The sequence below is a fragment of the Pseudophryne corroboree genome, chromosome 9, assembly GCF_028390025.1.
Source record: "Pseudophryne corroboree isolate aPseCor3 chromosome 9, aPseCor3.hap2, whole genome shotgun sequence".
NCBI classification, from domain to species: domain Eukaryota; kingdom Metazoa; phylum Chordata; class Amphibia; order Anura; family Myobatrachidae; genus Pseudophryne; species Pseudophryne corroboree.
In genome coordinates, this window is record NC_086452.1 from 341607490 (window position 1) to 341635085 (window position 27596).

General features: G+C 48.1%; 1 protein-coding gene across 3 annotated transcripts in view; it reads left to right on the plus strand.

Annotated features, from left to right (window-relative positions):
* LOC134958186 (inter-alpha-trypsin inhibitor heavy chain H3-like) overlaps positions 1 to 27596 on the plus strand; it is a 449083-nt gene that overhangs the window by 230643 nt on the left and 190844 nt on the right. For all 3 annotated transcript variants that reach the window (XM_063940615.1, XM_063940617.1, XM_063940616.1), the window contains exon 9: positions 17944 to 18112. In XM_063940615.1, the coding sequence (XP_063796685.1) occupies positions 17944 to 18112 (169 nt within the window). The remainder of the gene's footprint in view (positions 1 to 17943; positions 18113 to 27596) is intronic.

Genomic DNA, 27596 nt, shown 5'->3' on the forward strand with positions numbered 1-27596 from the left:
TAATAGTGATGTCACCCCCTAGGGGGTCGACACCTGAGTGGATGAACTGTTGGAAGGAATTACGTGACAGTGTCAGCTCTGTATAAAAGACAGTGGTTGACATGAGACAGCCGGCTACTCAGCTTGTGCCTGTCCAGACGTCTCATAGGCCGTCAGGGGCTCTAAAGCGCCCGTTACCTCAGATGGCAGATATAGACGCCGACACGGATACTGACTCCAGTGTCGACGGTGAAGAGACAAATGTGACTTCCAGTAGGGCCACACGTTACATGATTGAGGCAATGAAAAATGTTTTACACATTTCTGATAATACGAGTACCACCAAAAAGGGGTATTATGTTCGGTGAGGAAAAACTACCTGTAGTTTTCCTGAATCTGAGAAATTAAATGAGGTGTGTGATGATGCGTGGTTTTCCCCCGATAACAACTGATAATTTCTAAAATGTTATTGGCATTATATCCTTTCCCGCCAGAGGTTAGGGTGCGTTGGGAAACACCCCCTAGGGTGGATAAAGCGCTCACACGCTTGTAAGGGCTCTACCCTCTCCTGAGATGGCCGCCCTTAAGGATCCTGCTGATAGAAAGCAGGAGGGTATCCTAAAATGTATTTACACACATACTGGTGTTATACTGCGACCAGCAATCGCCTCAGCCTGGATGTGCAGTGCTGGGTTGGCGTGGTCGGATTCCCTGACTGAAAATATTGATACCCTAGATAGGGACAGTATATTTTTGCCTATAGAGCATTTAAAAGATGCATTTCTATATATGCGTGATGCACAGCGGAATATTTGCCGACTGGCATCAAGTCTAAGTGCGTTGTCCATTTCTACCAGTAGAGGGTTATGGACACGTCAGTGGTCAGGTGATGCGTATTCCAAACGGCATTTGGAAGTATTGCCTTAGTAAGGGGAGGAGTTATTTGGGGTCGGTCTTTCAGACCTGGTGGCCACGGCAACAGCTGGGAAATCCACGTTTGTACCCCAGGTCGCCTCTCAACATGAGAAGACGCCGTATTATCAGGCGCAGTCTTTTCGTGGACAAGCGGGCAAAAGGTTCCTCATTTCTGCCCCGTGACAGAGGGAGAGGAAAAAGGCTGCAGAAATCAGCCAGTTCCCAGGAACAGAAACCCTCTCCCGCCTCTGCCAAGCCCTCAGTATGACGCTGGGGCTTTACAAGCAGAATCAGGCACGGTGGGGGGCCCGTCTCAATGAATTTCAGCGCGCAGTGGGCTCACTCGCAAGTAGACCCCTGGATCCTTCAGGTGATATCTCAGGGGTACAAATTAGAATTCGAGACGTCTCCCCCTCGCCGTTTCCTAAAGTCGGCTTTACCGATGTCTCCTTCTGACAGGGAGACAGTTTTGGAAGCCATTCACAAGCTGTATTCCCAGCAGGTGATAATCAAGGTACCCCTCCTGCAACAGGGAACGGGGTATTATTCCACACTGTTGTGGTCAGGGCCGGCGCTACCACTAGGCAGCTTTAGGCAGCTGCCTATGGGCGGCGACCACTGGAGGGCGGCACCGCCCAGTAAATGAAAGAGAGAACGCTTCAGTTCAGCCAAACTCCTCCTTTTTTTTAAGAGACGAGGAGCAGCTTGTGGGCGCCCGCCAAGTCTGCCTTCAACGTGAGTGACTGACTGTGTGAGGGAGTCCTGTTTTTGCAACCCTCCAGCCTCCCTCCCCCCCCCCCCCCTCCAGCCCCCCCCCCCCTTCCCTCTGCGATAGCATCACCTTACCCGGCATAGATATACGTACCGCTGCGGTTGCGCCCTGCATAGTGGAATGTTCAAATAGGCTGCTGCAACATGTGCTCCCGAGTAGTCCTACATTATCATTACGAGCTGGTTGTCTCCCGTGGCGGCGTCATAATGTCCGCTCTGGTGTCCCGCCCCCACCCTGCATTTGGGCTCTGTATAAACAGTTCCCCGCTGGGCCGCTCCGCTGCCGCATCTTATTACCCGCTTCAGCGTGTGTTCCCCTGAGTTGTGGCTTACGGATCAGTCATCCACTGGGCTTGTTACCCGCTCCGACGCTCTCCCCCACGATTGGCAACTGCAAGTAGTTGACCACATGCCCCCCCTCTCCATGAGATCCCGCGACTGGCTTCCCTCACCGAATGGTACCTGCTGCCTCCCCGAGTCCCCCTCCTGCATCTTGTGATCTGCTCCCCCCACAGCTGTTGGGCTCCCGCTGCCTCCCTCCCCCTTCCCCCTCCTGCATCTTGTCACCGGCTCTTCTCACGGCTATTAGGCACCCGCTCCCTCTCCCCCCCTTCCTGCATCTTGTTAATAGGTTCCTCTTCCCCCAGGCCCCCACAATTGGGCTCCCCCATGTTGCCTCCCCCCCCCTGTATCTTGCTGCTAGCTTCCCCAATAACACCCCCCCCCCCCCCGGCAATTGAGCTCCCACAGCTTTCCCCCCCGCAATTGGGCTCCCACATGTTGCCCCCCCCCCTCCTGTATCTTGTTACTAGCTCCGCCCCCCCCTCCGCAGTTGGGCTCACACATGTTGTCTCCCCCCCTCCCCCTCCTTGGCAGGAGCACCCAGTGCCAGGAGAGTACAAGGCTTAACGTGAGTCGGTGAATGCATTCTTAACAGTCTTCGGGCTGTGTCTGGATCCGCGAGAGAGCTACACTGCACCTGAGGTTGATTGGACATGCGGCGGTGAGTGACTGGAGAGCCCTGTGCCCTCCTAACCCCCCCCACCCCCCCCGTGAGTGGCCCCTGTACTCCCTGCCCCTGTGTGTTTGTGTCCTCTTCCCCTCACCATGGTGTGTGGCCCCCTGTGCCTCCCTGCCCCTGTGTGTGTGACACCTTGTGCTGCCCTCCCCCATGTATGGCACACTGTACACCCTCTGCCCCTGTGTGTGTGATACCCTGTCCTGCCACCCCCCATGTGTGATTCACTTTGCACCCCCTGCTCCTCTGTGTTTATGGTGATCTGTGCCCCCTACCCCCCCTTCCTTGTGGGACACACTGTACACCCTTTGCCTCTGTGTGTGTCACCCTGTACCGACCGCAGGGGTGTGTTATTGATCTGTGGGAGGGGTTAAATTGGCATTTTTGTTGTATTTTTTTTTTCCTGCCCTCCCTCTTCCTAATCATGTCCTGTTTCCCTGTCTCCCGGTCGGCGTCCATCGGTTCCTCTGTCCCCTGGTCACAGCCAATCACAGTCCATCATCCCACACCCTTTGCCTCCATAGTCAGGGCCCGTCAGACCAAAGCCTCTGCCTCGTAGTCGCAGCCCAACACCCATGATCAGGAATGTGCTCACCTCAGTCACAGCCCATCGCCCAGGGACCTCTGCCTCACGTCGCAGCCTGTACCCACACACCTACTGCCCCTGCTCATGGGCTCTCGCCTGGCACAGTCTGACACCATCTGTCCACTGGTTGCAGCCAGTTGCCCCATGCATCTGCCCACAGGTCGCCCCATGACCTCAGTCTCCTGGTCGCAGTCCACTAACCTGTTGCCACATTGCCTCTGAAAATTATAGATGTATTTCAATGGGGATCTGGCATTTTGGGTGTGGTTTTGTGTGAATCTGGTTTGTTGTTTGTGAATTTTCAGTGGATCTGGATTTTTTTTCTGTGTATTTTTCTGGATCTAGCGTCTTTCTGTGTATTTTTATGTGGATCTGGCTTTGTGTTTTTGGTGGATCTGACTTTGTTTTGGTCTATTGTGTGGATCTGCATCGGGGATCTGGCTTTTTTCAACATGTCTTTATGTGGATGAAACCTTTTTGGTGTATTTTTAAGTAAAACTGGATTTTTTAGATGCATTTGTATATAGATCTAGCTTGTTTCAATGTGGTTTGTGTGAATCTGTCGTTTTCAATATATATTTTTTAGTGAATCTGGCTTTTTTCAATGTACTATGTGGATTTGTTTTTTTCCGTGTATCTTTATGTGGATTTGGCTTTTTCAATTTGCTTATGGGTCTGGCATTTTCAATGTATTTTTGTTTAGATCTGGCTTTTTTAAATGTGAGACAGTCCGGGTTTGGGGATGGCCATGCTTTAGCACAGGTGACTTAGTAGCCATGCTTGAGCACAGGTGATTTAGTACCTCTCTTTGATGTAGCTATCTGGACTCAAGTATGGATATCCTGGGGACCTGGACTGTAATGGCGGAGTATGGGGGGCTCTGATGGGATCCGTGGTGGCAATGTCGTCAGTTCATAATTCATCTATTCCAGTGGCTACCTACCCATAGTGGTGCACCTTTTGCTTCCTTGTATCTCAGCTGTAGATTGTAAGCTTGCGAATAGGGCTTCCCTACCTCTCTGTTAGTACCCAGTTTTGTTTTATTAGTGTTGTTTCCAATTGTAAAGCGCAACGGATTTTGCTGCGCTATGTAAGAAACTGTTAATAGATAAAATAATATTGTGTACTGAGAATTGCGGTGCTATTTGTTACCTGTGCTTTTAGTTTTTTAGTTACTGTAATGTTAAGTTCTGTGAACCCTGTTTTGTTCTGGGGTGTGCCGTATGTACAGTGCTGCAAAACACTTGTAACGCCTTATAAAGAATATGTAATAATGATATGGGGGGGGCAGCAGGTTAAAGTTTTGCCTAGGGTGTCGAGAAACCTTGCACCGGCCCTGGTTGTGGTACCGAAGCCGGACGGCTCGGTGAGACCGATTCTAAATCTAAAATCTTTGAACACTTACATACAGAGGTTCAAATTCAAGATTGAGTCACTCAGAGCAGTGATTGCGAACCTGGAAGAAGGGGACTACATGATGTCTCGGGACATCAAGGATGCTTACCTTCATGTCAAAATTTACCCTTCTCACCAAGGGTACCTCAGGTTTATGGTACAGAACTGTCACTATCAGTTCAGACGCTGCCATATGGATGGTCCACGGCACCCCGGGTCTTTACCAAGGTAATGGCCGAAATGATGATATTCCTTCGAAGGAAGGGAATTTTAGTTATCCCTTACTTGGACGATTCCCTGATAAGGGTAAGATCCGGGGAACAGTTGGAGGTCGGTGTAGCACTATCTCAGGTAGTGTTGCGGCAGCACGATTGGATTCTCAATATTCCAAAATCGCAGCTGGTTCCGACGACTTGTCTTCTGTTCCTAGGGATGATCCTGGACACAGTCCAGAAAAAGGTGTTTCTCCCGGAGGAGAAAGCCAGGGAGTTATCCGAGCTAGTCAGGAACCTCCTAAAACCGAGCCAAGTCTCAGTGCATCAATGCACAAGGGTTCTGGGTAAAATGGTGGCTTCCTACGAAGCAATCCCATTCGGCAGATTCCACGCAAGAACTTTCCAGTGGGACCTGCTGGACAAATGGTCCGGGTCGCATCTTCAGATGCATCAGCGGATAACCCTGTCACCAAGGACAAGGGTGTCCCTCCTGTGGTGGTTGCAGAGTGCTCATCTTCTAGAGGGCCGCAGATTCGGCATTCAGGACTGGGTCCTGGTGACCACGGATGCCAGCCTGCGAGGCTGGGGAGCAGTCACACAGGGAAGGAATATCCAGGGCTTATGGTCAAGCCTGGAGACATCACTTCACATAAATATCCTGAAGCTAAGGGCCATTTACAATGCTCTAAGCTTAGCAAGACCTCTGCTTCAAGGTCAGCCGGTGTTGATCCAGTCGGACAACATCACGGCAGTCACCCACGTAAACAGACAGGGTGGCACAAGAAGCAGGAGGGCAATGGCAGAAGCTGCAAGGATTCTTCGCTGGGCGGAAAATCATGTGATAGCACTGTCAGCAGTATTCATTCCGGGAGTGGACAACTGGGAAGCAGACTTCCTCAGCACGACCTCCACCCGGGAGAGTGGGGACTTCACCCAGAAGTCTTCCACATGATTATAAACCGTTGGGAAAAACTCGACAGGTATTGCGCCAGGTCAAGGGACCCTCAGTCAATAGCTGTAGACGCTCTGGTAACACCGTGGGTGTACCAGTCAGTGTATGTGTTCCCTCCTCTGCCTCTCATACCCAAGGTACTGAGATTGATAAGATGGAGAGGAGTAAGCACTATATTCGTGGCTCCGGATTGGCCAAGAAGGACTTGGTAACCGGAACTTCAAGAGATGCTCACGGAGGATCCGTGGCCTCTACCTCTAAGAAGGGACCTGCTCCAGCAAGGACCCTGTCTGTTCCAAGACTTACCGCGGCTGCGTTTGACGGCATGGCGGTTGAACGCCGGATCCTGAAAGAAAAAAAAGGCATTCCGGATGAAGTCATCCCTATCCTGATCAAAGCCAGGAAGGATGTAACCGCAAAACATTATCACCGCATTTGGCGAAAATATGTTGCGTGGTGCGAGGCCAGTAAGGCCCGATGGAGGAAATTCAACTGGGTCGATTCCTACATTTCCTGCAAACAGGAGTGTCTATGGGCCTGAAATTGGGGTCCATTAAGGTTCAAATTTCGGCCCTGTCAATTTTCTTCCAAAAAGAACTAGCTTCAGTCCCTGAAGTTCAGACGTTTGTAAAAGGGGTACTGCATATACAGCCTCCTTTTGTGCCTCCAGTGGCACTTTGGGATCTCAATGTAGTTTTTGGGTTCCAAAAGTCACATTGGTTTGAACCACTTAAATCTGTGGAGTTAAAATATCTCACATGGAAAGTGGTCATGCTGTTGGCCCTGGCCTGGGTCAGGCGCGTGTCAGAATTGGCGGCTTTATCCTGTAAAAGCCCTTATCTGATTTTCCATTCGGACAGGGCGGAATTGAGGACTCGTCCTCAGTTTCTCCCTAAGGTGGTTTCAGCGTTTCACCTGAACCAACCTATTGTGGTGCCTGCGGCTACTAGGGACTTGGAGGACTCCAAGTTGCTAGACGTTGTCAGGGCCCTGAAAATATATGTTTCCAGGACGGCTGGAGTCAGGAAATCTGACTCGCTGTTTATCCTGTATGCACCCAACAAGCTGTGTGCTCCTGCTTCTAAGCAGACTATTGCTCGTTGGATTTGTAGTACAATTCAGCTTGCACATTCTGTGGCAGGCCTGCCACAGCCAAAAATCTGTAAATGCCCACTCCACAAGGAAGGTGGGCTCATCTTGGGCGGCTGCCCGAGGGGTCTCGGCTTTACAACTTTGCCGAGCAGCTACTTGGTCAGGAGCAAATACGTTTGTAAAATTCTACAAAATTGATACCCTGGCTGAGGAGGACCTGGAGTTCTCTCATTTGGTGCTGCAGAGTCATCCGCACTCTCCCGCCCGTTTGGGAGCTTTGGTATAATCCCCATGGTCCTTACGGAGTCCCCAGCATCCACTTAGGACGTTAGAGAAAATAAGAATTTACTTACCGATAATTCTATTTCTCGTAGTCCGTAGTGGATGCTGGGCGCCCATCCCAAGTGCGGATTGTCTGCAATACTGGTACATAGTTATTGTTACCAAAAAATCGGGTTATTGCTGTAGTGAGCCATCTTTTCTAGAGGCTCCTCTGTTATCATGCTGTTAACTGGGTTCAGATCACAAGTTGTACGGTGTGATTGGTGTGGCTGGTATGAGTCTTACCCGGGATTCAAAATCCTTCCTTATTGTGTACGCTCGTCCGGGCACAGTATCCTAACTGAGGCTTGGAGGAGGGTCATAGGGGGAGGAGCCAGTGCACACCAGATAGTCCTAAAGCTTTCTTTAGATGTGCCCAGTCTCCTGCGGAGCCGCTATTCTCCATGGTCCTTACGGAGTCCCCAGCATCCACTACGGACTACGAGAAATAGAATTATCGGTAAGTAAATTCTTATTTTCTATTCGCAATTCTGCTAATCTTTCGTTCGCACTTCTGCTAAGCTAAGATACACTCCCAGAGGGCAGCGGCTTAGCGTGTGCAATGCTGCTAAAAGCAGCTAGCGAGCGAACAACTCGGAATCACCCCCTGAGTCTGAGCTGAAAGTAAAGCAAGTAACTTCATGCCTTGGACAAACCATGTTGTGTTAGGGAACTCCAGCACTATAGGTGTGAGACCCCTAGAGCCCTCAAGAGCAGTGGCGTGCGGTGAGTTCAGTGGCTGGTGCGGCACTACAGCCATAATGTCCACTGGATTCCTGCCGATGACCCCTACCGCCGCTGAGCCAATGCCCGCTACTGCCTCTGAGCCGATGTCCGCTGCCACCGCCAATGGCTTACAAACTCGCCCACCATCAACTGACAAAACCTTCTGCCACTAATTTGAATCTCAGTCCGATGCCGTTAATGCCCGCTGCCTGCCTGCACATCATACTTCTGATATATTGTACATTTTTATAGAAAAAATTATAATAATTAATGTTTGGGACTGGGAAGGGAGTGGGAGGTGGACATGAATGCAATTTTGTTGTCCAGGGCTTACATTAACTTAATGGAGAAGGGTCTGAATGGGTTAAAAAAATGCGTGGGGTTCCCCCTCCTAAGTATAACCAGCCTCGGGCTCTTTGAGCCGGTCCTGGTTGTTTAAATACTGGGGGAAAAATTGGACAGGGGTTCCCCGTATTTAGACAACCAGCACCGGGCTCTTAGTCCGGTCCTGGTTCCAAAAATACGGGGGACAAAAGATATAGGGGTCCCCCGTATTTTTAAAACCAGCACCGGGCTCCACTAGCCAGAGAGATAATGCCACAGCCGGGGGACACTTTTATGTAGGTCCCTGCGGCCGTGGCATAACCCCCCCAACTAGTCACCTCTGGCCAGGGTTTCCTGGATGAGTGGGGACCCCTTAAATCAAAGGATCCCCCCCTTCAGTCACCCAAGGGCCAGGGGTGAAGCCCGAGGCTGTCCCCAGCACTCCTGGGCGGTGGGTGCCAGGCTGATAGCCATGTGTGTGAAAAAAGAATATTGTTTTTTGTTGTGGAACTACAAGGCCCAGCAAGCCTCCCCCACTTGGAGAACCTCAAGTACCAGCATGCGGGGAAATAACAGGTTCACTGGTACCTGTAGTTCTACAACAAAAAAAATACCCAAATAAAAACACAACACACACACCGTGAAAGTAACATTTTATTATAACACACTTACACACTCACACATACTTACCTACATCCCACGCCGGTCACGTCCACTTGTCCAGTAGAATCCAATAGGGCCACCTGTAAAAATGAGAGAGTGAGCTGACTTACCTACATCCCACGCCGGTCACGTTTACTTGTCCAGTAGAATCCAATAGGGTAGGTGTTATGATTCCAGCACTCCTGACCAGGGGAGATCTTATGACAACGATCAGAGCGCTGGAATGGAATGCAGGTAACGGGAGCAGGAAAGACTAGTTGCCCCTGGCGCCCTAACTCTATTGTCTCACCCGTGCTATCGGAAATCCCTTGCGAGACTATGGTTTCTTGAGCCCCTGGCAGCCACGTTTGAAGGGCGGATTATGTCTGCCCAACTCCGGTGCCCCCCGGTCTTAATGAGAGACAAAGGGAAATCCGAGGCAGGATGATAACAAGAGGACCTCTGACTGACAACAGGCCAGCGGCAACAAGCTAACTAAAAAACCTGAAGTATGTGCGGAAAAACCGCCAGTGAAAAGGACAACCAAAATCCACTTGTCCAATACTCCTACCCAGCACCGCCGGATACCAGAGTGGACCTGTGGAAGCGGAACCCTCCGCAAAATGCTCCAAAACACAAATAATAAATGGTAAAGCGGAATGCTCCAAAACACAAATAATAAATGGTAAAGCGGTCAAGCCGCAACACACGGCAAAGCCGCGACTCACGAACACCACTGGATGTTAAACGGTGATCAGTCAGGACTCCAGGAACAAGATGACTACTTCCGAGTACAGGACTTCTGAAGACTGGAACGACCGGATACAGCAAGACTGGAAACAGACTCTCAGCAAACAGAGACAGCATGCAGGAAGCTATTACCGGCGTCTGTGAGAAGCCCTGAGAGTGCATATGAACAGGAGTCCTCCAATCAGGTGCTGACAGGGCTAATTACCTAAATGCCGTGCAGCTGCCTTGCTGCACGGCCAGGAAACAGGTGCACATTCATTAAAACCTGGACCCAGCAACGGGGAACGCGGTCCGCCAGTGGCGTCCCCGTTGCTAGGGTCCGTGCGGCTCAGTGCGCCCGGCGTCCAGCGTTGCCAGGGAGCCGGCGGCTGTCCGCGTACGGCGTCCCTGGTTGCTAGGCGCCGGGCCGCACCGACGAGCGGACCCCGGCGCCTAACAGTACCCCCCCCTTGAGGAGGGGTCAAGGAACCCCTAAAGCCAGGCTTCCAAGGAAATTCCCGAAAAAATGCCCTCTTGAGCCTTGGGGCATGAAGATCCTTATCCAGGACCCAAGACCTTTCCTCTGGACCATAGCCTCTCCAGTGAACCAGAAAATAAAGCCGGCCCCGGGACAATTTGGAATCGAGAACCTTCTCCACCAGGAACTCCTGTTGTCCTTGTACGTCCACTGGAGATTTTCCCTGAGAGATCTTCCGAGGAAATTTACTGGAAGAAATGTATGGTTTCAACAGGGAGCAATGAAACGTATTTCCAATCCGGAGAGATCTTGGTAAACGTAACCGGAAAGCAACTGGGTTGACTTTTTTTATAATATGAAATGGTCCAATAAATTTGGGTCCCATCCCAGCTGAGGATTGTCGAAGTCTAATGTTACAAGTCGACAACCATACCCTATCTCCCACCTTAAAATTGCAAGGACGTCGGAGCCGGTCAGAAAAATTTTTCTCTCGAAAGGCCGCTTTTCTGAGAGCAAGGTGCACTTTTTTCCAAATGGCTCTGAGATGGGAGGTTAAGGTTAGCGAGGAAACTGAGGAATGTTGAAAAAAAGAATTAGCTCTGGGGTGAAAACCAAAAACTGAAAAGAATGGAGACACGTTGGTGGAGGAATGACAAGAATTATTGTAAGCAAACTCCGCCAATGGAAGAAACTCGGACCAATCATTCTGGAGTTTGGCTGAGTACAAACGCAAATACTGTTTCAATGATTGGTTAACTCGCTCGGTTTGCCCGTTGGATTGTGGGTGGTAACCGGATGTTAATGACAATCTCATCTTTAATGAAGCACAAAAACACTTCCAGAATTGTGCAATGAATTGTGGACCCCGATCAGAAACAATATCAGTGGGCAACCCATGAAGTCTGAAAACATGGCGGAGAAACAAAACTGCCAATCCTTGGGCAGATGGCAGTCGGGGAAGAGCAATGAAATGAGCCATCTTGCTAAAACGGTCCACTACCACCCAAATGACTCTGCATCCGGCTGAAAGGGGAAGGTCTACCACAAAATCCATGGAAATATGAGACCATGGCCTGAGAGGGACATTTAAGGGCACAAGTTGCCCGATAGGCAAGGAACGGGGAACCTTATGCTGTGCACAAACCTGACATGAAAAAACAAACTCCTTAACGTCTTTAGAAAGACCAGGCCACCATACTGAGCGGGAGACTAACTCCAACGTCTTAGAGATCCCCGGATGCCCGGAAACTTTGTTATCATGGAACTCAGTCAAAACAGTAGCTCTCAAGAACTCAGGGACGTAAAGACGACCAGCAGGAGTATTTCCAGGAGCTTGGTGTTGAAGCTGTTTTAACTGGGTAAATAGATCTTGTGTGAGGCCTGCCCAAATGACTGAAGATGGAAGTATGGGAGTAACAGGACTGTTATTGTGAACCGGAAGAAAACTGCGTGACAGAGCATCTGCCTTGGTATTCTTGGAACCTGGCCTGAAAGTTATAATAAATTTGAAACGAGTAAAGAATAAAGCCCAACGAGCCTGCCGGGCATTCAGCCGCTTAGCTGATTCAATGTATTGCAGGTTTTTATGGTCAGTCAATACTGAAATAGTATGTGTTGCTCCCTCCAGCCAATGCCTCCACTCCTCGAAAGCCCATTTTATTGCCAGTAACTCCCGGTTACCAACGTCATAGTTGGATTCAGCGGAGAAGAATTTCCTGGACATAAAGGCACAAGGATGTAGTTCCAGAGACTCCGGATCCTTTTGAGATAGTATAGCCCCCACTCCAACCTCCGAGGCATCAACCTCCACAACGAAGGGCAATCCTGGATTGGGATGTCTGAGGACTGGAGCCGAGACAAAAGCTTGTTTCAAGGCCCGAAAGGACAACTCCGCTTCACGCGACCAGTTGGTAGGATCCGCTCCTTTCTTTGTCAGAGCCACAATGGGAGCAACCAGGTCGGAAAAAGAATGAATGAACCTCCTATAATAATTCGCAAACCCTAAAAAGCGCTGAATTGCTTTTAAATTGGTGGGTTGCGCCCAACTAAGGATGGCCTGGAGCTTCTTAGGTTCCATGAAAAATCCCTGAGGGGAAATAATGTACCCTAAAAAAGATACCTCCGTGACATGAAACTCACATTTCTCCAGTTTGGCATATAGCTGATTCTCACGTAACTTTTGAAGAACCTGACGCACCTGGGTAACATGTTGTTCTATTGAGTCAGAATAAATCAGGATGTCGTCTAAGTAAACGACCACGAATTTCCCTAGGAAGTCACGGAGCACATCGTTAATGAGGTCCTGGAAAACTGCTGGAGCGGTAGACAAGCCGAACGGCATCACTAGGTACTCGTAGTGACCCGACTGAGTACTGAAGGCCGTCTTCCACTCATCTCCAGACCTGATTCGGATGAGGTTATACGCTCCTCTTAGGTCAATTTTGGAAAAAATCACAGCCGAACGCAGCTGGTCAAAGAGGACAGAAATCAACGGCAGAGGATAAGTATTTTTAACTGAGATCTTATTTAGGGCTCTATAGTCAATGCAAGGTCTAAGCGAGCCATCCTTTTTCTCCACAAAGAAGAAGCCTGCACTTAAAGGAGATTTTGATGGCCTAATAAATCCTTTCCCTAGGCTCTCCTTAACATAATCATTCATGGCCGCAGTTTCTGGCCCGGATAAAGCATATAACCTTCCCTTTGGCAATGCGGCACCAGGAATTAGCTCAATGGCGCAATCATAAGGCCGATGGGGAGGCAGAATGTCTGCATTGCCCTTGGAGAACACATCAGCAAACTCCTGGTATTCCACGGGAATGAGTTCAGGAATGACAGCAGCTATTCTGACTGGAAACGTAATACATTCCTTATCACAGAAGGTACCCCATTGTGAAATCTCCCCCGACCGCCAATCAATGGTGGGATTGTGAAAGGCCAGCCAAGGGTGACCCAGAACCACTGGAACTGCTGGGCAATGGGTAAGGAAGAACTTGATTTTTTCAGAATGAAGAGCACCTACCGTAAGTAGTACAGGGGGTGTACAGAGGGAAATAACCCCATTGGACAGTGGACTCCCATCTAAGCCATGCATGGTGACACACCTACCCAAAGATAACTGAGGAATGCCTAAGGCCTTAGCCCAAGTTAAATCCATAAAGTTTCCTGCAGCTCCACTGTCGACAAAAGCCGACACCGAAGAACTGAGGCTGCCAAAGGAAACCTTAGCTGGGACTAAAAGGGAGTTATTCGAGGAGATAAGCTGCAGACCTAGGTGAACCCCCTCACAATTCACCTGGTCGAGGCGTTTCCCGACTTATTCGGACAATTACGAGCAAAATGTCCCTTACCCCCACAGTACAAACAAAGACCAGAGTTTTGCCTTCTGGCTCTTTCTTCAGGAGACAACCGGGAGAGACCCATCTGCATGGGCGCCTCTATGTCCTCAGGGATGGAATATACACATGGAGTTGACCTGACAGATGCTCCTTTTTCAGCCCTCCGCTCTCTGAGACGACGATCAATCTTAATAGAAAGCTCCATGAGTTTATCGAGAGTCTCAGGAGCGGGATACTGAAGGAGACTGTCTTTAATAGACTCTGATAAGCCGAGGCGAAACTGACTGCGCAGGGCTGGGTCTTTCCAGCCACAGTCGTTCGACCAACGGCGAAACTCCGTACAATAAACCTCTGCAGGATTCCTACCCTGTCTGAGAGCGCGCAATTGACCTTCAGCGGATGCCTCTCTATCAGGGTCATCATACAATAGTCCTAAGGACCCAAAAAAGGCGTCTACTGACAATAACACCGGATCCTCTGCTTTTAAACCAAATGCCCAGGTCTGGGGATCCCCCTGGAGCAAAGAAATAATAATCCCGACCCGCTGAGATTCAGTACCCGAGGAGATCGGTCTTAAACGAAAATAAAGTTTACAGGATTCTTTAAAATTAAAAAACTCTTTCCTATCACCAGAAAAACGGTCAGGCAAATGCATTTTTGGTTCAGGGACTACCCTCGGGGAAGTTCGTAAAAGATCTTCCTGCGACTTCACCCGAAGGGAAAGATCCTGAACCATCTGAGTAAGTTCTTGAATCTGGCTGACTAAGAGCTGACCAGGATTTGGTCCTAAACCTGTTGGATTCATGAGGCCGACAAATTCTTACAAAACTGAATGAGAAAAAAATTAAACTCCGTTTAATTTTAAGTTTTGGTAGGGCCGGTAATAATGTTATGATTCCAGCACTCCTGACCAGGGGAGATCTTATGACAACGATCAGAGCGCTGGAATGGAATGCAGGTAACGGGAGCAGGAAAGACTAGTTGCCCCTGGCGCCCTAACTCTATTGTCTCACCCGTGCTATCGGAAATCCCTTGCAAGACTATGGTTTCTTGAGCCCCTGGCAGCCACGTTTGAAGGGCGGATTATGTCTGCCCAACTCCGGTGCCTCCCGGTCTTAATGAGAGACAAAGGGAAATCCGAGGCAGGATGATAACAAGAGGACCTCTGACTGACAACAGGCCAGGGGCAACAAGCTAACTAAAAAACCTGAAGTATGTGCGGAAAAACCGCCAGTGAAAAGGACAACCAAAATCCACTTGTCCAATACTCCTACCCAGCACCGCCGGATACCAGAGTGGACCTGTGGAAGCGGAACCCTCCGCAAAATGCTCCAAAACACAAATAATAAATGGTAAAGCGGAATGCTCCAAAACACAAATAATAAATGGTAAAGCGGTCAAGCCGCAACACACGGCAAAGCCGCGACTCACGAACACCACTGGATGTTAAACGGTGATCAGTCAGGACTCCAGGAACAAGATGACTACTTCCGAGTACAGGACTTCTGAAGACTGGAACGACCAGATACAGCAAGACTGGAAACAGACTCTCAGCAAACAGAGACAGCATGCAGGAAGCTATTACCGGCGTCTGTGAGAAGCCCTGAGAGTGCATATGAACAGGAGTCCTCCAATCAGGTGCTGACAGGGCTAATTACCTAAATGCCGTGCAGCTGCCTTGCTGCACGGCCAGGAAACAGGTGCACATTCATTAAAACCTGGACCCAGCAACGGGGAACGCGGTCCGCCGTTGCTAGGGTCCGTGCGGCTCAGTGCGCCCGGCGTCCAGCGTTGCCAGGGAGCCGGCGGCTGTCCGCATACGGCGTCCCTGGTTGCTAGGCGCCGGGCCGCACCGACGAGCGGACCCCGGCGCCTAACAGTAGGGGGACCTGTAAAAATGAACATTATACTTACACATCCACAGGGGAGAGAGAGAGAGACATCTGAGACAGCATAGATCAGATCACAGTAGACAAATGACATCAGAGGAGGGAGAGAAGACGAATGATATCAGAGTAGGAACACGGGAGGGACGGGGAGAGGAGAGAGAGAGAGCATGTGATATGTTGATGTAACATGTATACATCAAATACCGCTAAAAGTTAATAAATGCAGCATAACCCAGTAATTAGTCCAACATGATGCACAGAAAACTAGTTTTAGAAAGGAATAAATAGCCTTAACTAATCATTTACCTCCCTTCACCTAAAAGCCACTGCTCAAGAAAATAAACACTCTGTTAATCTAACCTGCTGCTGCTGGAGCTCGGAGCCGCGGAGAAGGACGGTGGGAGAGCCGCACGGATTGCAGTGGCTGTCAGGTGAGCATGACGGGAGGACAACGCTGCTGACTGTGCGGGAGCCGGCAGAGGATGATGGTGGGAGAGCCGCACGGAATGCAGTGGCTGTCAGGTGATCAGGACGGGAGGACACCGCTGCTGACTGTGCGGGAGCCGGTGGAGGAGGACGGGGTGGAGAGCCGCACACACTGCAGGCCCCCCGCTGCTCACAGCTATCTCCAAAGCACTCACCGCTGGGACCCGCCGCCTCCTGCCCCGCATGTGGGTGATTGGACAAGTGGATCCAGCCCTGGATCCGTTGTCCAATCACAGGTGCCTCGCTGACATGGGGGTGGTGTCCCTGTCAGCGAGGCACTTGTTTCAGTGCTGCTTTCCATATAATTTTTAATGGGCTTTTACAGCCCAGTGCTTGGCCCCGCCCCCCGCTCTGTCCCCGTTCCCATTATCCACGGGAGGCACTGCTATCAGTGCCTCCGAAAGTACTTTAGGGACCTAAAATTATTAGAATAAAATAAAGAAGATACTTATGACACAGAATATGTGTCATAAGTATCTTCTTTTTATTATTTTAATAATTAATCACAGGGGAGGCACTGCCTCCCCTGCCTCCCCTGACTGCACGTCCCTGCTCAAGAGGGTCTTCTGCCAATAGCAAACCCCCGCTGTTCCCGGTACTTAGGGGGCCCAATGGACTTAAGCCTCCAGCAGTTGGGGCTCACACAATAGGCTGGAGACTGCAAAAAATGGACTGGGGTACACTCACTGGAACATGGAAGGGAAGGTCAGATCTGGGTCAGTATCTCAGCCAGGACGGATGAGGCACTGCAAAATAGAGTTCGGTACTGTAAATGTGATTTGCGGGCACAGTACTGATGGTATACGGATACAGTGCAGCTGGTAGGTACACTAGGACGGAAGGCAGAGGGTTACACACTGAGGACTGGAAACGGACACAGGCAGGGCAAGGATCTTGGACACAAGTGGACAAAGAATCCGGCAGAGTATTCACAGGATAGAGATAGTCTTATAGACAGTGACCAGCACCTCACACTAGCAGGCACAAGCTATAACTGGCACAGAGAGCTGGGCTTACTGGCTCTTACCAGCAGCACTAACTAATGGGGAAGCCAGCCTGGGAGTGCCTGTATAATGAATCAACCACGTGCAGCTGCAGTGCTCCACGTTCCCTGCTCGCTGACAGCAAGCGGCTGCATTGCAAGACAACCAGAGACCCTGTAGCTGAGTGGTGTCCTGATTGCCTGGAGATGAGCGGCTTGTGACATGTTGCAATGCAAGAGGTGCAAATACAACATTTATTGAATATTTTGCAGGCAGGGTAAATACTGGCTGCTGTTGCATGTAGCCCACAAATGCTGGACAGCTTTTTTCTTACACTGCAATTTAGATTTAATGATATCATGATTATCGACAAAATATACCACACTTATCGCAAAGCTTGGTCACACACTCATGTTTTTATATTTATGTAGTCAAGACAGTTCATGAAGTTTGGAAGAAAATTATTTTTGTATTTTATTATTTAAATAAAGGCTGTTGTGAACTCAAGTTTGTACAACTCTTTCTCACTTTCCTGGGAAACCACCATGCTGTATATAGTTATTGGTGCAGCTAAGAGTAACTAAAGGAACAAAAATTTATTATAACTAATTTGCATAAAAATGTATTGCGTTTAAATTGCAGTATACGAGGAAATGGAGATCACATTTAACCTACCTATTTGAAAGGTGTCTCAGGTATGAAGTATGAAATGCTCTGTTATATGACCAAAAAAACCACACTAATGGGCAAAACCATGTTGCACTGCAGGTGGGGCAGATATAACATGTGCAGAGAGATTTAGATTTGGGTGGGGTGTGTGCAAACTGACATCTTAATTACAGTATAAAAATAAAGCAGCCAGTATTTACCATGCACAGAAACAATATAACTCACCCAAATCTACAGCTCTCTGCACATGTTACACCTGCCCCACCTGCAGTGCAGCATGGTTTTGACCATTAGTGTCTTTATTAGTTTGCTAACAAACCTGAATAATCCCCATAGTTAACTATAAATGAATAAATATGTACTGTGTGTATGTGTATATATATATATATATATATATATATATATATATAAAATTAACTCATGTATGTATATTTTCAGACAAAAGAATCCCTGCTTACAATTCTTAATGATACGTCGACGTATGATTACATTAATTTCATACAATTTGATGATAAAATTGAAGTGTGGAAAGATTCGTTAGTGAAAGCAACTCCAGAGAACATTGAAGAGGCCAAACAGTATGTCAACTCCATAACAAGTCGTGGTTGTAAGTAACTTTTTCTGGTAAAATCTATTTCTCTTCTGTAAAGTCACTGTGGATCATTCTAATAGGTTTAACAGAAGACACGTGAAAGTAATTTAAGTTCTGTATAATAAAGTGTATTTCTTTTTTGTATGTATAGATACAAATATATATACAGTATCTCCCCCAATGAAGCCCTCAGTTTTTTGGGGGGTGATGTATTATTATAGCACTTATTGTGCTACTAAAGCTCTAACCTTGAGAAAACTTCCCTCTCCGGTGATCGAGTAGTGAATCAGCCTAGTCCTCCTGGCTGGTCCCAATGCGCATGTACGAGATCTCACAAAAAAATGTGAGCTCTCATTCGGCAAAGATAAGCGAGGATACCAGGCCTTTGTTCTATCAGGTACTGCTATAATTCTTACACATATCAGTGGCAGCTCCACAGGTGGTCCAAAATTCAAATAAGGGAGCCACATCAACTGCCAGTGAGTCCTGGCTGGCAGTGTTTCACAGTGTTTGGGGTGGCAGTTGGTGTGGCTTCCCTATTTGAATCTTGGAGTGCGCTGCAGCCTCAGCTCTGGAGCTGCCACTGCTTATCAACATTTAGTAATAGCTGCCTGATTTCCACCATCATACAATAATATGGTGATGAAAAAATCATTACATGTTTACAGACATACGGTAATTCCATTTCTTTGAAAAACTTCATGACAGCCCTTACTATGGGTTAATATCCCTTTCTCACAAACTAGACAGGAGGTTTTTTCACAGGGTCTGCCCACCTTGGATATATAGCTGTGCTGCTCCTCTTCCTCCCTTGTCATTTGAGTGTCTCCATATAAGGATCCTAGAAAAAAACAACAGCAACAACAACGAGGGCAATACATGGGCTGCCATGAAGTATCTCAAAGAAATGGAATTCCTGTAAGTTTAATGAGCTGTGTTCTTATTCCTACTTTATGGCAGCCCTTACTATGGGACATACCAAAACATAACTCATGGGAGGGACAACAATAATCCACAAACTAGCAATCATGCTTAAATAAATGTATTTCTACCAAGACCTGTTTAAGGGTGATTCAGAGCTGATCGTAGATGTGTGAAAAAACGCACATCTACAATCACAGTCTGACATTCAGGGGGACACCCAGCACAGGGATAGTCCGTCCCGCATGTCAGGCCCTACCCCCCTCCGCATTGCGCGGGTGTGCGGCTGACGTCATGACATCACCCGCGCAATGCATCATTGGGAACGCTCCGGGCAGAGGCAGCAAGTTACACTTGGATCGCGACCTACCGGTGAGAGCTCCGCGATCTACCGGTAGATCGCGATCGACGTTTTGGCCGCCTCTGGTATAAGGGAATAGAGGGGCAGTGGAGAGGTGGGAGGGGGAAGGGAGGGATGGGAGAGACAAGGAGAAAAAATGGGGTAATCCATAAGGCATGTATGCACACACACACACACATACATACATACATACATACATACATACATATATAATCTAAAAGGCACGTATGTATATGCCTATATACACACATATATACATATCACGTAAATATCACATACATTTAAAATAAAATATGCATTTTCAGGAAAACAAAGACACATAGTAAAGGGGAACGGAAGAGATCAAGGGAGAGGGGAAGAGATCAAGTGGGGACAGAGGAGGTGATGAAAAGAAAAAGGGGTAATCATAGGAGTACAATGAGTCACATAACTACACGACTATAGTGAATACGTGTGAGTGATCTAAGGTAGATCAATAAAAGACAAGAGTAAAAAGAACAAGTCTTGGCTATCGTGGAGGCACGTCATTAGGATCTGTGCGACATCTCACAGTGGACCATTCAGGGGAAGGGGAAGGTGGTCGAGGACGCTGTGGCTTAAGAGATGCTCGGGAGGCAGAGGTAGTTGGTGGTTCTGGAAGAATGTCCAACTTTTCAAGTAGAGCTTGGCCTTCATCCAATGTCCATGCTGAATGCATCAGACCATCTTTAAGTTGAAGGGGAAACCCCAGCGATATTTATAACCATGGTTACGTAGGACCTTTGTGATCGGTTGAAGATTTCTGCGTTTCTGAAGAGTGGACTGAGAAAGATCTTGGAATACTTAAATGTGAATATTGCAAAAAAACAATGGAGGGAGAATCTCTGACTGCCGCAGCCTTTCATTGGAGAGGAAGTAATGGAAACGTATTATGATGTCCCTGGGAGGTTGATCAGGAGGTGGCTTAGCTGTAAGGGCTTTATGCACCCTATCCAGGACACAGTCTTCATCAGAAAGGTCTGGGACCAAGTTGATTGAAGAGATTTTTGAGAAATGCTGGAAGGGAGGATGCAGCGACGTTCTCAGAAATGTGAAGGAGACAGAGGTTGTTGAGCAGAGACTGATTTTCAAGGTCTTCCTGTTTGTCTCGCAGTTCCTCAAGTTTAGATCTCAAGAGCTTAAGTTCCTTGTCCATGGCCCGTGAGAATGACAGGAGTAATCAGTTTTAGATTCTAAAGAGTCCATACAAGTTCCTAGGGAAGTTATATAGAACCAAAATCGTCCACAGCTTTCTTCAATTCTTGTTGAAAGGTGGTTTTGATACCATCCATAAGGTTATCAAGCACCACTTTTATGGCAGACTCAATCTCCACAGACAGAGAAAGAGCTTGCATGGGAGAGTCAGCGGGATAAGGAGGTGGAGTAGAGGATTTGGATTTCACTGCAAAAAAATGACATGCAGTACCTGGAGCTACCTTTTAGATTTGTGAGACATATTTTGATTACAAATGTTAATAGGATAGTGCTGATAAAAAAAGGAGTGGTGGGGGGCACCTTCAGAAAAAGGAGATGTTTCTCTTCAAAAGCATAATACCACAGTTTATTTCCAGTCGATCATCATATTATCTTTGTTTGTAAGAAGAAACTCTGCGAGTAGTATACCAATGAGGGCCTCTAGTGGGAACACAGAGGTATTGCAAGGCAAAGTCCCAGCAAAAATACAATTTGAATACAAATTCACAGGACTAGGGTCTTTCTGTGTGTCTGTTGGAAGGAGCAGAATGGTATAAAGTAATATAATAAGAATTGACTCACCGGTAATTCTATTTCTCGTAGTCCGTAGTGGATGCTGGTACTCCGTAAGGACCATGGGGGTATAGGCGGGCTCCGCAGGAGACTGAGCACTCTAAAAGAATGATTAGGTACTATATCTGGTGTGCACTGGCTCCTCCCTCTATGCCCCTCCTCCAGACCTCAGTTAGGCAAACTGTGCCCGGAAGAGCTGACATTACTAGGAAAGGATTTGGAATCCAGGGTAAGACTCATACCAGCCACACCAATCACACCATACAACTTGTGATAACTATACCCAGTTAACAGTATGAACAATAACTGAGCCTCATTCAAAAATGGCTCATAACAATAACCCTTTAGTTAAGCAATAACTATATACATGTATTGCAGAGAGTCCGCACATGGGACGGGCTCCCAGCATCCACTACGGACTACGAGAAATAGAATTACCGGTGAGTAAATTCTTATTTTCTCTGACGTCCTAGTGGATGCTGGGTACTCCGTAAGGACCATGGGGATTATACCAAAGCTCCCAAACGGGCGGGAGAGTGCGGATGACTCTGCAGCACCGAATGAGCAAACTCAAGGTCCTCCTCAGCCAGGGTATCAAACTTGTAGAATTTTGTAAAAGTGTTTGAACCCGACCAAGTAGCAGCTCGGCAAAGTTGTAAAGCCGAGACCCCTCGGGCAGCCGCCCAAGAAGAGCCCACCTTCCTCGTGGAATGGGCTTTCACTGATTTAGGATGCGGCAGTCCAGCCGCAGAATGTGCAAGTTGAATCGTGCTACAGATCCAACGAGCAATAGTCTGCTTTGAAGCAGGAGCACCCAGTTTGTTGGGTGCATACAGGATAAATAGCGTGTCAGTTTTTCTGACTCCAGCCGTCCTGGAAACAAAGATTTTCAGGGCCCGGACTACATCCAGCAACTTGGAATGCTCCAAGTCCCGAGTAGCCGCAGGCACCACAATAGGTTGGTTCAAATGAAACGCTGATACCACCTTAGGAAGGAATTGAGGACGAGTCCTCAATTCTGCCCTGTAGATATGGAAAATCAGATATGGGCTTTTACACGACAAAGCCGCCAATTCTGACAACCGCCTGGCCGAAGCCAAGGCCAACAGCATGACCACCTTCCACGTGAGATATTTTAACTCCACGGTCTTAAGAGGCTCAAACCAATGTGATTTTAGGAAATCCAACACAACGTTGAGATCCCAAGGTACCACTGGTGGCACAAAAGGGGGCTGAATACGCAGCACTCCCTTAACAAACGTCTGAACTTCAGGCAGTGAAGCCAGTTCTCTTTGAAAGAAAATAGACAAGGCCGAATTCTGGACTTTTATGGATCCCAATTTTAGGCCCATAGTCACTCCTGACTGTAGGAAGTGCAGAAAACGACCCAGCTGAAATTCCTCTGTTGGGGCCTTCCTGGACTCACACCAAGCAACATATTTTCGCCATATGCGGTGATAATGTTTTGCTGTCACATCCTTCCTAGCTTCTATCAGTGTAGGAATGACTTCATCTGGAATGCCTTTTTCCATTAGGATCTGGCGTTCAACCGCCATGCTGTCAAACGCAGCCGCGGTAAGTCTTGGAACAGACAGGGCCCCTGCAGCAGCAGGTCCTGCCGGAGCGGCAGCGGCCATTGGTCCTCTGAGATCATTTGTTGTAGTTCTGGGTACCAAGTTCTTCTTGGCCAATCTGGAGCAAAGCATATTGTTCTCCCTCCTCCTTTTATTACAATTCTCAGCCCTTGGGTATGAGAGGAAGAGGAGAGAATACCTAGACCGACTGGAACACCCACGGTGTTACTAGTGCGACCACAGCTATCGCCTGAGGGTCCCTTGACCTGGCGTAAAACCTTTTTTAGTTTTTTATTGAGGTGAGACGCCATCAAGTCCACCTGAGGCAGTTCCCATCAATTTGCAAACTGCGTGAAGACTTCCTGATGAAGTCCCCACTCTCCCGGGTGGAGGTCGCTCCCGGAATGAACACTGCTGACAGTGCGCTTATTTGATTCTCCGCCCAGCAAAAAATTCTGGTGGCTTCTACCCTCGCCACCCTGCTCCTTGTGCCGCCTTGGCGGTTTACATGAGCCCCTCCGGTCTGATTGGATCAGAACCGGTTGGTCGCGAAGTAGGATCTCCGCTTGACTTAGGGCGTTGTATATGGCCCAATAGTTCCAGGATATTGATGTAAAGGCAAGTCTGTTAACTTGACCACAAACCTTGGAAATTTCTTCCCTGTGTAACTTCCCCCCACCCTCGGAGGCTTGCATCCGTGGTAACCAGGACCCAGTCCTGAATGCCGAATCTGCGGCCCTCGAGAAGGTGAGCACTCCGCAGCCACCACAGGAGAGACACCCTGGCCCTAGGGGATAGGGTGATTAACCGATGCATCTGAAGATATGATCTGGACCACTTGTCTAGTAAGTCCCATTGGAAGGTCCTCGCATGGAACCTGCCGAAGGGGATGGCCTCGTATGATGCCACCATCCTTCCCAGGACTCGAGTGCAGTGATGCACTGACACCTGTTTTGTTTTCAATAGATTCCTGACCAGTGTCATGAGCTCCTGAGCTCTCTCTATCGGGAGATAGACCCTTTTCTGGTCTGTGTCTAGGATCATGCCTAGGCGAGGCAGATGAGCTGTAGGAACCAACTGCGACTTCGGAATATATAGAATCCAGTCGTGTTGCCGTTTCACTTCCAGAGAAAGTGATACGCTGTCTAGCAACTGCTCTCTTGATCTCGTTTTTATGAGGAGATCATCCAAGTATGTGATAATAGTGACACCTTGCTTCCGCATGAGCACCATCATATCCGCCAATACCTTGGTGAAATTGGTAATGACAATCCTGTACCGCAATTCTGAGGTACGCCTGATGAGGTGGATAAATGGGGACCTGAAGGTATGCATCCCTTATGTCCCGATTTACGATAAAGTCTCCCCCTTTTCAGGCTTGCAATGACCGCTCTTAGTGATTCTATCTTGAACTTGAACCTTTTCAGGTATATGTTCAGGGATTTTAATTAATTATGGGTCTAGCCGAACCGTCTGGTTTCAGGATTACAACATAGTCGAATAATAACACCCTCTTGTTTAAGGAGGGGACCCTTGACCACCACCTGTTGAAGATACAATTTGTGAATTGCAGTTAACACTGGCTCCCTCTCTTGGGGGGAAGCCTGCCGGGCCATCGGTGAGGATGCATCTTCTCACAGTCCAGCCTGTAATCCTGTGACACAATTTCTATTGCCCAGTGATCTAACAGGGAGTGAACCCACTTGTGACTGAACTTACGAAGGCGTGTCCCCACCGGGCCTAGCACCGCCTATGGAGCCCCAGCGACATGCGGTGGATTTTTGTAGAGGCCGGGGAGGACTTCTGTTCCTGGGGACTAGCTGTGTTGTACAGCTTCTTTTCCTCTGCCCCCGGCTCTGACAAGAAATAATGCACCTCAGACTTTGTTTCTTTTTTTGAAAGCTGCATTTAATAATGTCGTGCTTTCCTAGGCTGTGCAGGAATATAGGGCAAACTAGCAGAATTACCCACTGTAGCTGTGGAGACCAGGCCCGAGAACCTTTCTCCACTCAATCCTCAGCCTTCCATATGCCTCTTAAGTCGGCATCATCTGTCCAATATATATTCTACAGGACATGTCAAGCAGAAATCGACATAGCTTTGTTCTCTAGGACCCAGTATACTCATGTCCCTTTGGGCATGCTTTTTAATTATATATATATATATATATATCACTTAAGACAGCATCTTAATATATTTATATGCATACTAGGGTCTCAATCTCTGCTGATAAGGTATCTGTCCACGCTGCCACAGCGCTATAAACCCATGTCAACACAATCGCCGGTCTGGGTAGTCTAATATAATGTGCACACTATCTGCAGGATCCCTGAGAATAGCTAGTGCAAACAGGACACCCTAGGGGAAGATTCTCAACACATCCTGGCCCTAGTGGGAAAAGGATACAACCTGAGTGGGAAGCTGCCGTCTCTTGTCTAGAGTTTCCCGCTCTTTTTCCTCATGAGAGGAGGGAAATTTACCTCAGCATTCTTCTCCTTAACATGTGTACTCTCGTGTCAGGGACAGATGAGTCATCAGTGATATGCAAATCATCTTTTATTCCAATAATCATATATTGAATATTTTTTTAGCCCTCTTGGCTGTAACTTTGCATTATCATAGTCGACAGTGGAGTTAAACTCCGTGTCGATATCAGTGTTTGTCAATTTGGATAGTGAGCATTGTGAGACTCTGAAGGTCTCTGTGACATAGGGACAGACCAGGGTAGATTTCCTTTCTGTTCCCTAACCTTTTGTGCAATAAGTTTACCTCAGCACTTACACATATCCAAACAGGTGTCGGCGTTGTCGACGGAGACACCCCCCCACACACATATCCGCTCTATCACCTCATTAGAGGAGCCTTTTACCTCAGACATGTCGACACACGCGTACCGACACACCACACACACAGGGGATACTCTATTTGAAGACAGTTCCCCCACAAGGCCCTTTGGAGAGGCAGAGAGAGAGTATGCCAGCACACACCCCAGCGCTATATAACCCAGGGATTACACTCTAACTCAGTGTTTACCCAGTAGCTGCTGTATATACAATTTTTGCGCCTAAATGTATGTGCCCCCCCCTCTCTTTCCACCCTTTGTGTACCAGGATACTGCAGGGGAGAGCCTGGGGAGCTTCCTTCCAGCGGAGCTGTGAAGAAAAAATGGCGCCGGTGTGCTGAGGAAGAAGGCCCGGCCCCGTCAGCGGCGGGCTTCTGTCCGTTTATGTAGTTTAATGGCGGGGGTTTTACACATATACAGTGCTAGACTGTATTATGTGTGTTTTTATTGCCAAAAGGTAATCTAATTGCTGCCAAGGGCACCCCCGCCCCCAGCGCCCTGCACCCACCAGTGACCGGAGCGTGTGGTGTGCTGTGGGAGCAATGGCGCACAGCTGCAGTGCTGTGTGCTACCTTATTGAAGACCGGAGTCTTCAGCCGCCGATTTTCTCCTGGTTCTTCCGTCTTCTGGCTCTGCAAGGGGGACGGCGGCGCGGCTCCGGGACCGGACGACCGAGGCTGGGCCTGTGTTCGATCCCTCTGGAGCTAATGGTGTCCAGTAGCCTTAGAAGCCCAAGCTAGCTGCAAGCAGGCAGGTTCGCTTCTCTCCCCTAAGTCCCACGAAGCAGTGAGTCTGTTGCCAGCAGATCTAACTGAAAATAAAAAACCTTACAAATACTTTCTTTCTAGGAAGCTCAGGAGAGCCCCTAGAGTGCATCCAGCTCTGGCCGGGCACAGATACTAACTGAGGTCTGGAGGAGGGGCATAGAGGGAGGAGCCAGTGCACACCAGCAGATATAGTACCTAATCTTTCTTTTAGAGTGCCCAGTCTCCTGCGGAGCCCGCCTATACCCCCATGGTCCTTACGGAGTACCCAGCATCCACTAGGACGTCAGAGAAAAATAGCCACGTGAGTTTTTTTTTTTAAAGCAGCAAACATTTACAAGGCTAAACCAGGTTGGTTTTGCCTTGTAAATGATTGGCCCATTAAAAAAACGTACGTGTTCAGCCGGAATCTCAGAGATCCAGCCGCCTCACACTGCATTACATCCAGATTTTGTATCTTAACTTTTGGGTAGAGACCCAAACCCAATCCCCAGGTTTGGGACTCGGTACCGCCCATCGTCTGGTATATGCATAAGCTTTGTATCTAAAATAATCCTCTAAAAGGGAAGATCAAATTATTTTCCAATTATTGGTGAACTGACGAAGGGCTGAATCCGCAGTAGATACAGTAGTTGATGGTAATGGCGTAATTTCTGCACTCATGAATATAAACCATAAACAGCATGGAGTTAGAAGAGGTATGGTATTGATTATTTTGTTAAAATTTCACCCAGGTTAATAATTCAGCACAATTATCCTTTGATGAGGAGACATAAAGTTCCCAGAAGTTCTCCTGAGTTTGTCCATTGGATTGGGAATGGTAACCCGAGGAAAATGTAAGTTTCACTTGTAAAACTAAAAACAAAGACCTCCAGAACTTGGCCACAAATTGCACTCCTCAGTCAGATACGATTTCAGAAAGAAGGCCATGAAGTCTGAAAATATCTTGTATGAATGAATAGCTGAGCCAAGATGGGAGCAGATCATAATGGTATGTAGTGATGAGCACCGGAAATTTTTCGGGTTTTGGGTTCGGTTCCGCGGCCGTGTTTTGGGTTCGAACGCGTTTTGGCAAAACCTCACCGAATTTTTTTTGTCGGATTCGGGTGTGTTTTGGATTCGGGTGTTTTTTTCAAAAAACCCTAAAAAACAGCTTAAATCATAGAATTTGGGGGTCATTTTGATCCCAAAGTATTATTAACCTCAATAACCATAATTTCCACTCATTTTCAGTCTATTCTGAACACATCAC